Source organism: Camelina sativa, chromosome 3 (genome assembly GCF_000633955.1).
Source record: "Camelina sativa cultivar DH55 chromosome 3, Cs, whole genome shotgun sequence".
NCBI lineage: Eukaryota > Viridiplantae > Streptophyta > Magnoliopsida > Brassicales > Brassicaceae > Camelina > Camelina sativa.
In genome coordinates, this window is record NC_025687.1 from 25,868,996 (window position 1) to 25,882,211 (window position 13,216).

General features: G+C 36.9%; 1 protein-coding gene across 1 annotated transcript; it reads right to left on the reverse strand.

The window, feature by feature from the left end:
• On the reverse strand, positions 11,672 to 12,831 carry LOC109130896 (uncharacterized mitochondrial protein AtMg00810-like). Its single transcript, XM_019240988.1, has 2 exons — positions 11,982 to 12,831; positions 11,672 to 11,898 (listed from the first exon to the last, which is right to left on the reverse strand). Exons 1-2 carry the CDS (start codon positions 12,829 to 12,831, stop codon positions 11,672 to 11,674), a joined length of 1,077 nt encoding a protein of 358 aa, XP_019096533.1.

A 13,216-nucleotide genomic window follows, 5' to 3' on the forward strand; every position in this document is an offset into this window, starting at 1 on the left:
GTACGGTACGCTTCTCCTCCACGAGACTCATCATCACAACAACGTCTCTCCATCGATTCCTTCTTACTGACAACAACACCAACAACAAGAACACAACTTAAGCTTTCCAGGACACAACGATCAAGTTGGTGGTGTGTTTTTAGGGTTCATCGACTCTCCTCTCTTGCTGAACAACGACGGCGATATAAGCGTATACACGTTAACACAATTACACACAGTAAACCCTTGTCGTCCTTGTGACTTGCTCTTCTTGGGCCTTAATGGGCTTGAAAAGAAAAGAAAACAAACCAGCCCAATTCCCGATTAAAAACCGGGATGTTACATTCTGCAAAATATATGCATCCCTATATAATAAATAAAACCCACTAATCTTATTCCTATTTGGTAACGTTTGTTTCGATAACTCCTAAACAATATCTAGTCCTAATCTCCCTAGGAACTATAATCCAAATAGTTTGAGGATAGCTTAAGTCTTGAGCTTCCTTTAAGATTAAACAAACATTCTTTCTCTTATGCTTATGTTTGAAGTTAGTTTTCCCAAATCTGGAACATTAATCAGATCTCTCATCTCTTTGTGCTTGATTCTTCCTAGCGTCTTTCTTAGGATATCCGCATTGTGTTCTTCACCTGAAACATGTTCCCCCGTTATATACTCCTTTCGACATATTCCCTAATGAAATGATAGCGTGTGTATATGCTTGCTTCGGCCGTAAAAGACCGGATTCTTTGTGAGAGCAATTGTACACTGATTGTCAATACGAATAATTACTTTCTCGCAAGAAAGACCAGTGATTTCACTTAGCAAATCCTTAAGCCACAAAGCTTGTCTTGCAGCTTCTGATCTGGCCATAAACTCTTGTAACGTCCGCGAACCAAAATCCTGGTTTAGGGGATGCATCGATCGATGCAGGCTATGCATCGGTCCATGCAAGTATTGGTTTGTGCTGAGAGATTAAGATAAACGCTCGTTTCGTTATGTTTTGCTTATTGGAAAAACCTTGGGTCGGGTATTTAAGGGTGAGAAGTCGACAATTGTGAGGTTTGACCGTTCTTTGTCATCCTTAAAGAGTTAGAAAAGTTTCTGAGAAGTTCTGTGGGTTTAGAAGCTTTTTAGGTCAGTTTTTGGTGCTAATGGAACATGAAGAAGGAGATCTGAGCGTGAGAGTCGAGTTGGGGTCGTGGAAAAGCTTGTTTTTCGTTGTTCTTCATCAGATTTCGTCATTCTCAAGGTGAGTGCATGATGCTGACTTATCTGAGCATGAGATCTCTGAGTTCCTTGCGTTTCTTTGTGATTATGGAATTGTTTTCATTGTTTGTTATGATTTTCATGTTTCTCTATGACTGGTTTTGGTTTTCGATGTGTTATTAATCGATTGGTGATGTTGGAGGACGATTCTCGATGAAGACGACATTCGGAAATCGACGCTAGGGCAACTTCATCGATCGATGCAAGGAGTGTATTGGTCGATGCATTCGCGAGGATTCGCGAACAATCGTGGCGATGCACCGGTTGATGCAAGGAGTTCATCGGTCGATGCATCTAGGGATTTGGAGAAATGCATCGGTCGATGCAAGGTGTGGATCGATCTACGCGAGGCGCAAATCTGCATCGGTTGTTAAAAGGCGTGTGTCGGTCGATGCAGACCTCAACCAGCGATGCTTTGTGGTTTGGTTGACTGTACTGTTTTGTGCTTGGAGTTCTTAGTGCTTCTGTGTATAGCTTAGCAGATGGAAGAATTGCCTCACTAAGTAAAACTTGTTATACTTACGCTTTTTTTTTGGGTTGTGGCGCAGATAAAAGAAAAGTGTGATCGTGGAATTAGGGCGATGAAAAAACTTATATTGAAGTCTACTTAAATTTTAACATCTCCTTTACATATCAAATAAATTCTTTATATTAAGTGGTGGTGATAAAAAAAACCTAAAAAATAAAAACGAAAAGAAAGACTTATACTGGTCATAATATATATAGTCATATTAAAAGACTATACGAAATCTTGAGAAATGAAGAAAACAATGACTACACAAAGTCTTCCCGGGAATTATAGTATTTAACTATTTATGTTAGTTTTATTTTGTCAACGCTTGCATTTATTTCCTGGCGTTCGTTAATGAATATAGTGTACTACTATATATTTCTAGCTACTCTATATATTTTTTGGTGAGAAAACGGGAGGAAACTCCCGTTATTTATTAAAGTGAAACATGAAACAATTACAGTTGAATAAGTCTAGGACACGCAGGTCCAACTAAGTCCTCAAAAAACATAAAAACCGAAAGGTAAAGAAAATGTATAAGAGGCTAATCCATCGGCTAGACTATTGGTCTCTCTATACACATGTGAAACCTGGACTATCTAGTCCCTTGCAAGAAAACTGTGGCACAAGCGCACCAGGAAAAACAGAGGATGAGCATCGCCTATCCCTGTTTGTAAGAACTTCACCACCATGGCTGAATCTATCTCCAACTCCAGCCTCCTTATCTGGCGGTCCCAAGCAACACATAAACCATAGTAGACTCCCCATAGCTCCACTAAAGGGGCTGAGCACCGACCTACTTGTAAAGCAAAGCCACCACTCCATTCTGCTAATTCGTTACGAATCAGCAGACGCTAAGCCTGGGTTACCTTGCGCAGCACCATCAGTATTAAGCTTATACCAACCTTCTCTCGGTGCTACCCACTTGATCAATCGTTCCTCCCTCATACTAGTACCTGAGACATGTTGGTTAGTCAGATTAGCCAGCCGAACCTCCTTAGCTAAGTCCCGAATAAACCGTACTATGTCCCGCCAAACTCGTGTTTCACCAAAAATGTTACCACATCTCCATTTCCAGGCCCACCAGATAGCCATGGAGAACATTATCACCCAAGAGTTATCCACATCACTCCCGCCAATAAGATTTTCATACAACCACTACAATAGAGATGATGTAAAAAACCGGTGTCTTCTCCTTGGTGGTACTACACGAAGCCACAACCCAGCCATCGCCTGACATTCCCTGAGAACATGAATAATGGTCTCCACCCCTCCCTTACAAACCTGACAAACATCTGTGTCACACAAATGTCTCCTATACCTCTCCGTATTTGTCAAGATAGCTTGATTTCCTACCAGCCAGAGAAAAGCTTGAACTCTTTCTGGAACGGGGGCTCTCCATATCCTGCTAAAAAACATCTCCATATTCTGCTTGGAGTGCTTAGCCTTCGTCAAAGAGACATATGCTGACTTCACAGTAAAGCAACCATCACTAGTGTTCGCCCAGGATAGTCGATCCCTTGCTCCAGTGACACAATCCAAAAACACAGCTGCAAGAGCAAGTCTCTGATTCTCAGATAAATAAGGAGTGATTCTAGGTAGATCCCAACCTTCTCCAACTCTCTAGAGGTCTCGAGCAGTCAACCTATCTGAATTCGGTGGTAACGTATTCACAACCAGTTCAGCCAAGGGTTTCTCTAATAGCCATTTATCTGACCAAAAGCAAATGCTCCGACCATCCCCAGGTACCCATCTAACTCCCGGATACACCACCTCTCTCAAACCAACTCCCACACTCCTCCAAGTAGAGGACCAATTACTCTTCACCACAGACCAACTTCGAACTTGAACATCCCCAACCCGATACTTACTTCTCACCACCCTTGCCCATAGACTCTCCTTGTCCTGCAATAGTCTCCATCCTATCTTTGCAATCAAAGCTTTGTTCATCTCACATGCCATTCTGATCCCTAAACCACCCTCTGACTTAGGCACACATACTCGTTGCCAGCTAATCAGATGAATTTTCCGCTTTGTTACATCACTTCCCCACAAAAAGTTCCTGGAGATTTTATCCAAATCACGCAGAGTATGCATTGGGAGTTTTATCGTACTCATTGAGTGCACTGGAATAGATGATAATACAGCCTTAGTAAGAGTGATACGTCCAGCAAAACTTAACAATCTCCCCTTCCATCCCGCTAATCTACTAGAAACCTTCTCAAGAACTTCTAAAAAGGTTTCCTTATTGATACGCTTCTGTAAGATGGGCATACAAGGATACTTACCCAACTCTCTTGTCGATTTAATCCCACTTTCGTTACTAATCATCATCCCTAATTCCCGAGAGACATTCTCAGAGAAAAAGATTTTTGATTTTTCCAAACTGACCTTCTGACCAGATATCAAACAGAACCGCTCCAGAACACTTCGAATGACTCTAATATGACTCACCGGAGCTTCTGCAAACAAGATGAGATCATCTGCAAAACAAATATGAGAAAGTTTTGGACCCCCTAGAGATAGACTTATCGGTTTCCAGGCTTTCTTCGCAATCTCAGCTTCAATCATGTGACATAGCCTCTCCATACACATGACAAACAAGTATGGTGACAGAGGATCACCTTGACGAAGACCTCTCAGTGGTTTAAACACTTCTGTCTGCTCTCCATTCCATAAGACCCTCATTGTAGGACCAGTGACACATTGCAATATCCAGTCAACCCATAAGTTTGAAAGACCTGCAGCTTTCAGAGTGTCCTCCAAAAAATCCCATTTAATACGATCATATGCTTTCTCCAAATCGAGCTTCAAAAGCATCCATCCCTTCCTTCCCTTCTTACGTCTCATTGAATGAACCGTTTCCTGAACCACAACAATGTTGTTACTCTATATAGTATAAGATTAACTTATTCTATGTTATTTTTTGGACATCTTCACATGTAAGGAATCAATTGCATTTTTGTCAACGCTTGCATCTATTGCATTAAATTTGAAAAGGTATAAAATGAGAGAAACTATAAATTAGCTTATACAAGTTTGCAAATACGTGATACCCACTACACAAGTTTCATCTTTATCCACAAGTTATATGCAAGTTTACTTGATCCATGTTTAGGAAAGAGTCTATTTCATATTTCATCTTGTATATTTCTATGCATATATATTTACTTTCATATGTTAAAAACATAAGATGTTTAAAAGGGTAATAATATTCCCTTCGTTCTTTTTAGATGATCTTCTAGACTAATGCACAGAAACTAAGAACTCATTTAATTTTTATTTATTTTTAAACTAAAACACTACTTAATATCTATCTGAACACAATTTGACAAATCAGAAAACAATCTGCATAATATTGTTTTTGATTAGCTGGAATTATATATTGGATATCGATAGTAATTTCAAAGATTTCAAATCACATATGGTGCCTTTGATGAGTTAGACCTACTTACCGCTACTCCTAAGTCCCCATTCAGGTGGACCCATACAAATTTTTTTACAAACAAGCTCAAAATCAAACAGAGAGTGTTTGTCTTTCCGCCATCAAGATTTTTGGAAAAACGATATATTGCTAAAGTGGAGTGATTAAGAGTCTCTGTGATGTCCCAGTGAGCCTTAACCATGGACAAAAAATTCTTATCGGAAACCAGTGCATTGATGAACTTAAAAGGCTTTCGCGTTTTAAGCTTTTCTGCTCTGATTTGGATCCTACACCATATATGATCAGAACATCCCCGCCTCAAAAATACTATGCGACTGCAGAAACTTTTCAAGCCATGAATCATTAACTAAGACACGATCAAAAACAATATCTCTTTTTATAGCTTTTTACAAATAAGCTCATCATCATCTCTTTTGTTGCACCAAGTAAATAATGGCCATGAGACTGCAAAAGAATGTTAAATAATATTTGCTTTAAGCTTTTTACAGATAAATACTATTTTTGCCGAAGAATGTTTCAAAAAGAATGTTTGAGAATAATTTTGGTCAAAAGTAAATTATAAGTAACTGTTGTTCAAAAAGGAAATCTAAAGTAGACAAATATAGTTTAATATTTATTTACACTGGAGAAAAAGATGCAGGGGAATATGGTTATTGAGTTCATTTTTTTACAAAGGTAAACTATTACTATATACAAAGGTAAGTTTCTGATCATAACTTCAACGCATCATTTTTAGACAACTTATGCTCGCGAAAATCATTTTAATGAATTCTACATAGACAGACAATTTTTTGGTTCACCCCTCTTTTTCTTATCATCTAGAATTTTATAATTGAAATCATTCAACTTAGGGTTACAACATAAGTTGGCGGAAAAACATGATATCCCCGAAGTCGAAAGATGTATGTAAGGGAAGCTAACAACTGGAAATACAAGTCTATTTACATAGATAGAAGGAAAAATCCATACCAGAAATGTACCATAACAGAAATGATGGTTCACCCCTCTTATCCACCATTTCTTAATTAAAGAATCAAAATTTACCATATAACAGAATCAAACAAACAAAAATAATTAATATTATCTAAATAAAATAATTAAAACTAATCCTCATTATAAAACCAAATCGACATATAATTTCATCTAATTGTAAAATTCAAATCATACTTCTTTTGTATAAAGTCAAACTGACATATAACTTTTTTTAATTATAAAATCTAAACTCGAACTCTTATTTATAATCTCAAGCTTATTTATAAACTCGAACTCTTATTTTGTTTATTTTGTTTTTCTAATTTTTTAATATAATATAGTATTACATGGCATATTTTTGTATTTTGATAAGCTAATTTAAAATGGATGAATAAGAGAGGTTCAGTCTTAAGAGTGAACCCAATAATTTTTCTTTATAAAGAAAGTTTGTTTCACTTTTTTATGTTTTCTATTTCAGTGGAAAACTAATTAATCCTTTACTTGTTGTGATCATTTGTGTTGTATGTTTTCTTCTTTGTTAAATAGGTTTTTCTTATTTAAGAAAGGATGTTAAAAAAAATTAGAAAAATAAAAATGATTTTATGCCAAAACTTTCACATAACTTATATCGAATTATGTAGAAGCCCTCTTAGCTCAATGGTTGACCAAGGATTGATTAATGATTTCATTTCAAATAGGTTTTGGGTTTGATGCCGATATAATGCCATCGATTTAATAATTAATTTGCAGATTAAGTAGACAAACAATGATGCACAATTAGAACTGTTTGCCGTGATTTTACGTATGGAGAAGAAAGTATCGTCCGTCAAAGGGAAAATGTGTAATCTATGGTGAATCTAACATAATCAGAAAGAATTGTTTATAATAGAATCGTTTATACAATAATTCTCATAATTTACATTAAATATTAAATTATGATGGAAAAAAAAAACTTATATTGAAGTCTACATAAATTTTAACATCTCCTTTACGATATCAAATAAATTCTTTACATTAAGTGGTGGAGATAAAGAAAACCCTAAAAAATAAAAACGAAAAGAAAGACTTCTACTGGTCATAATATATATAGTCATATTAAAAGACTATACGAAATCGTGAGAAATGAAGAAAACAATGACTACACAAAGTCTTCTCGGGAATTATAGTATTTAACTATTTATGTTAGTTTTTTAGTTCAAAAAAAAAAAAATTATTTATGTTAGTTTTACTTTGTCAACGTTTGCATTTATTTCCTGGCGTTCGTTAATGAATATAGTGTACGACTACATTCATTAACTTATTCTATGTTATTTTTTGGACATCTTCACATGTAAGGTACCAATTGCATTTTTGTCAACGCTTGCATCTATTGCATTAAATTTGAAAAGGTATAAAATGAGAGAAACTATAAATTAGCTTATACAAGTTTGCAAATACGTGATACCCACTACACAAGTTTCATCTTTATCCACAAGTTATATACAAGTTTACTTAATCCATGTTTAGGACAGAGTCTATTTCATATTTCATATTTTGAAAGCATAAGATGTTTAAAGGGATAATAAGATTCCCTTCGTTCTTTTTAGTTGATCTTCTAGACTAATTCACAGAAAGAACTAATTTAATTTTTATTTATTTTTAAACTATAACAATACTTCATATCTATCTGTTCACGATTTGACAAATCATAAAACAATCTGCGTAATATAAATCATTAAAACAAATAAAATACTAATTAATTTTGCATTGGTTAGTAAAAACATTATATAGTTTAGAACAAAAATAATCTTGTTTTAGAATGAATGATTATGAACTTAAAAGAACCTATAAAGAATCACTCTCTTTATTAAACTTTAGAAAATATTTCAAAACTAAAGTCACAAACCTCTCAATCTCTCAATCTTTCAATCTCTCATAAAACTCATAGATTATGCAACACATATGCATCCCTATACATATATAAAAAACCAAAAACCACTAATCTTATTCATATTTGGTAATTTATGTTTAGATAACTCCTAAACAATCTATAGTCCTAATCTCTCTAGGAACTATAATCCAAACAGGTTTAGGATAGCTTAAGTCTCGAGATTCCTTTAAGATTGAACCAACATTCTCCCTCTTAAACTTGAACTTAATTTTCTCCAAATCTTGAACACCAATGAAATATTTCATCTCCTTGTGCTTGATTCTTCATAGCGCCTTTGTTAGGATATCCGCCTTGTGTTCTTCACCTGAAACATGTTCCCCCGTTATATACTCCTTTTCGACACACTCCCTAATGAAATGATAGCGTGTGTATATGCTTGCTTCGGCCGTGAAAGACAGGATTCTTTGTGAGAGCAATTGTACACTGATTGTCAATACGAATAATTACTTTCTCGCAAGAAAGATCAGTGACTTCACTGAGCAAATCCTTAAGCCACAAAGCTTGTCTTGCAGCTTCTGCTCTGGCCATAAACTCTTGTAACTTCCGCGAACCAGAATTCCGGTTTATGGGATCCATCGATAGATGAAGGCTATGCATCAGTTCATGCAAGTGTTGGTTTGTACGGAGCGATTAAGAAAAACGCTCGTTTTGTTGCGTTTTACTTGTTGGAAAACCCTTGGATCGGGTATTTAAGGGTGAGAGGTCGACAATTGTGAGGTTTGGCCTTTACTTGTCATCGTTAAAGAGTTAGAAAAGTTTCTGAGAAGTTATGTGGGTTTGGGAGCTTTCTGGGTCAGTTTTTGGTGTTATTGGAATGCGCAGAAGGAAATCTGAGTGTGGGATCGAGTAGGGGTCGTGGAAAATATTTTTCTCGTTGTTCTTCATCAGATTTTGTCATTCTCAATGTGAGTGCATGACCATGGCTTATCTGAGCATGAGATCTCTAAGTTCCTTGCGTTTCTTTGTGATTATGGAATTTTTTTCATTATTTGTTATGATTTTCGTGTTTCTCTCTGACTGGTTTTGGTTGTGGATGTGTTATTGGTCGATTGGTGATGTTGGAGGACAATTCTCGATGAAGACGACATTCAGAAATCGACGCTAGGGCAACTGCATCGATCGATGCAAGGAGTGCATCGGTCGACGCAATCGCGAGGATTCGCGAACAATCATGGCGATGCATCGGTCGATGTAAGGAGTGCATCGGTCGACGCATCTAGGGATTTGGAGAATTGCATCGATCGATGCAAGATGTGCATTGGTCGACGCGAGGTGCAAAGGTGCATTGATCAACATAAGGCATGTGTCGGTCGATGCAGACCTTAACCGGCGATGCTTTGTGGTTTGGTTGACTGTATTGTTTGTGATTGTTGTTTTGTGCTTGGAGTTCTTACTGCTTGTGTGTATGGCCTAGTAGATGGAAGGATTGCCTCACTAAGTATTTCTTGTAATACTTACGCCTCTCTTTTATGTTGTGGCGTAGGTAAAGACAAAATGTGGTCGTGGAATCAGGGCGATGAAATAGGAGGATGTTCTAGAGACATGGTTGATTGTGGTCTAGCTATTGTTAGGTTGCTAAAGATGAGTCAATAGGACATTGTAGGATGTTGGAATTGGGTTATTGACTTGTTAGTTTATTAGACTATTCATTGCTTAAATTTTTATTGGTTTAATGATATTGTTTGGTTATCCGCTGTTGTTGATTGATGCTAGGTTATTAGTAGGTATGACACCACTACCTAAATTTGACTTGACTTTATCTTATTGGGAGATGGAGAACCGGAGATCAACCGAGATCGACGGTCGAGATTATAAACTCAAAAATGGAAATCATGAAAATATTATTCTAGAAGATATTAGATAAATGTTAATATTAGTTTAGGTAGTTAAGTATATTCACTAATGTATAAAAATATATAGTTTACATTTATTCTTATCCTAGTTTAGGAAACTCATCCCTATATAAGAGAATGTAACTTGTACAATTACAATCATGAGAGTCTAATACAATGCTTCCTCTAACACATTATGTATCTTTACAATCATGAGAGTCTAATACAATTCTTCCTCTAACACATTATGTGTCTTTACTCTCATCAATTTATCTTGGTATCAGAGCCAAGATCCTTAATGTGGTTTATGGTTTCATTACGTTTGTTTCTGCTTCTATGATTTTCTAGCTATTTCTCTTTGATTTGATATTTTTCAGAAAAAAAAACTTTCAGTTTCGTCTCCTCTCTTTTCTTTTCTTGACCTACTTCCATCGTTTTACTCTGACGTTGGACAGTTCTTATTTGCAATTATCAGTATTTTTTATTAACTAAAAAAATAAAAATAAAGAAAGACGTTCATGTTACCCATGCAATGACATGGACGAGGGTGCAAGGAAAATAATTACGATGTCACATGATTGTGTTTACGATGTCAGCGAAGAAGTCGGCCACTTAAGGCCTTAATGGCAAGAGTTTATGCCATGAAGTTGATCTGACGCTTACGTTTTTCATTGCATGCAAAGAAGATGAAGTCGTGAAGATACGCGTCTATACTTGACTCTGACTCCGATGGATACGATGTTGATCCGACGGTGAAGAATTTGAATCTAGTCATGACCACTACACAAGTTTCTTCATAAACAAGAAGTTTGAAGAACGATCCAAACTTGTGATTATAAATCGATAGAGATTGACTCCTGAGTATACATGCCACGAAGATGAAACTACGGCATAGTATAAACGCCATCAATGACTCTACGGCCGAGTATAAACGTTGTTGATGACCCTACGATCGGGTATAAATGTCAATGACCTAACAGCTGGGTATAGTAGTCGTTATTTTGAAGATTTGTCCAATCTCACCCGTGTTACCACATATGAGCTTGCCGGGGGTATTGGGAGATGGAGAACTGGAGATCGACCGAGATAGACGGTCGAGATGGTAAACCCGAAAATGGAAATTATGAAGATATTATTCTAGAAGATATTAGATAAATGTTTATATTGGTTTACGAAGTTTATTATATTCATGAATGTATAAATATATATAGTTTACATTTATCCTTATCCTAGTTTAGGAAACTCATCTCTATATAAGAGAATGTATCTTGTACAATTGCAATCTTGAGAGTCTAATACAATTCTTGGTCTAACATATTATGTGTCTTTCCTCTCATCAATTTATCATGTCTTTCTTCATATTGTATTAGGATGCTTGTGGATGGATGATTTTACCCCTAGTTGACAGATCTCACACCCTAAACTCTCCTGCTATTTCAAGTACTTGAAGTTCCCCCACCTGCAATTCTTGCCCGAAAAGTTTGGCGTTAGAATAAGGGGAGCATTAAAAACTTCAAGGATCAACGAAGAAGAATTCAAGGGTTGGTGGAGAAGAGAGAGTGATTTTAAGGAACAGAGAAGAAAGATCTGTCAAGATCTTGATAAAAACTTGATGAAGAAGATAATGGTGAAAAACCTTTATTCAACTTAAGAAAGAAAGATTGCAACTACTCTCGTTTTTATATAGACAGAAAGCATAAAGCATAAATGATGAGTTGTCATAAACGACATATGACTAGTTGTCGAAGGCATCTTGTGATAGGAGACAATCGTAACGGTTGTTCAGCTTGATTTGGGGAGCAGGCTTGACCGTGGTGCTCAACTTAATTTGAGGAACAGACTTAACAGTCCTTGCGTCACAGTTCTGCAGAGATCCTCTGTCTTGATGCAGAGTTTGTGGGACAGACTTGGTGGGCTCTGGTTTGGTCGCAAGGCCCACTTCTCTTCTTTTGTTAAGCTCGACTATAGCAGGCCCATTACTGGTTTGAGTAATACAGAGCAAACCTCTGGTTTAGTTTGGTTTTGTCTTATACACCTCCGCAAACTTGTGTTGGGTGGTAAGCAAACACCAAGTTTGGAACGAAGAGCACAAAAAGGTTGTTGAGGCAGTGACTTGGTAAACACATATGTGATCCGGGAGTGCGTAGGAATGTGTTTAACCACCAATGTGCCAAGGGAGACACGTTCCCTCACATAGTGAAAATCAGTATCAAAATGTTTGGACGGGTTATGAAGAGTGGGATTGGCTGATAAGTATATGGCAGAGAGATTATCACAAAAGAGTTCTAGGGTGTCTGGTTGAGCTATACCCAGATTGCGGAGGAGAGATGATATCCACTTCATCTCCGAAGCCACTTCTGACATAGTTTGATACTCTGCTTCAGTAGAAGACTTGGAGGCTGTGGGATGGCGCTTAGCAGACCAGTAGATGATATTGGTTCCAAGAAACGTACAGAATCCGCCTGTCGAACGTCTTGTGTCTTTGCAGCCTGCGTAATCACTGTCACTAAAGGCGGTGAGGTTAGAAGCAGAGTTGCTGTACAGATTGATCCCCATTCGAACTGTGCTTTTAACGTATCTAAGTAATCGTTTCAGAAGTTGAAAATCTGACACTGTCGGCTGGTGCATCTTTTGATAGACGTAGTTAACAGAGAACTGAATGTCTGGACGAGTTAAAGTAAGATATTGAAGCTTTCCTGCTAAGCTCCTAAAACAAGTTGGATCAGAAAACAGCTCATGTTGACCCTGTAACTTGTCGAGTTGCAGAGGAAGAGGAGTAGGCATTGGAGAGCAATCTTTCATTCCAGCATTAATGAGAAGATCTGTAGCATACTTTTCTTGACACAAGAACAATCCATCTCTATGAAAGTAAGCCTGTAATCCACGGTCTTTCATCATGAATTCTTTGGCAGAGGACCTAGATCTTTCATCATGAATTCTTTGGCAAGACTGTCAAGAAGGTTTTTGATGAGAGCGTCATTGTTTCCAGTGAGACATATATCATCCACATAAAGCAAGAGATACATTTTGTCTGAACCCTTGTCATACACAAATAGTGATGGATCAGCGAGACTGCAAAAGAAGCCAAAGTCGAGTAAAAAGGTACTAAATTTATCGAACCATGCTCTGGGGGCTTGTTTTAAGCCGTATATAGCTTTGTTGAGCTTTCATAAAAACTCTGGTTTGCTCTCATCTTCGAATCCTAGAGGTTGTACCATATAAATTGTCTCTTTTAAATCTCCATGGAGGAATGCATTTTTAACATCAATTTGTTTGATAT

Excerpts from the sequence above, each read along its gene's own strand:
- LOC109130896 (XM_019240988.1), bottom strand. The coding sequence starts at position 12,831 with ATGAAAGACCGTGGATTACAGGCTTACTTTCATAGAGATGGATTGTTC. Across the intron at positions 11,899-11,981 it reads TTGCTTACCACCCAACACAA|TCGAGCTTAACAAAAGAAGA; the intron begins GTTTGCGGAGGT and ends GGCCTGCTATAG.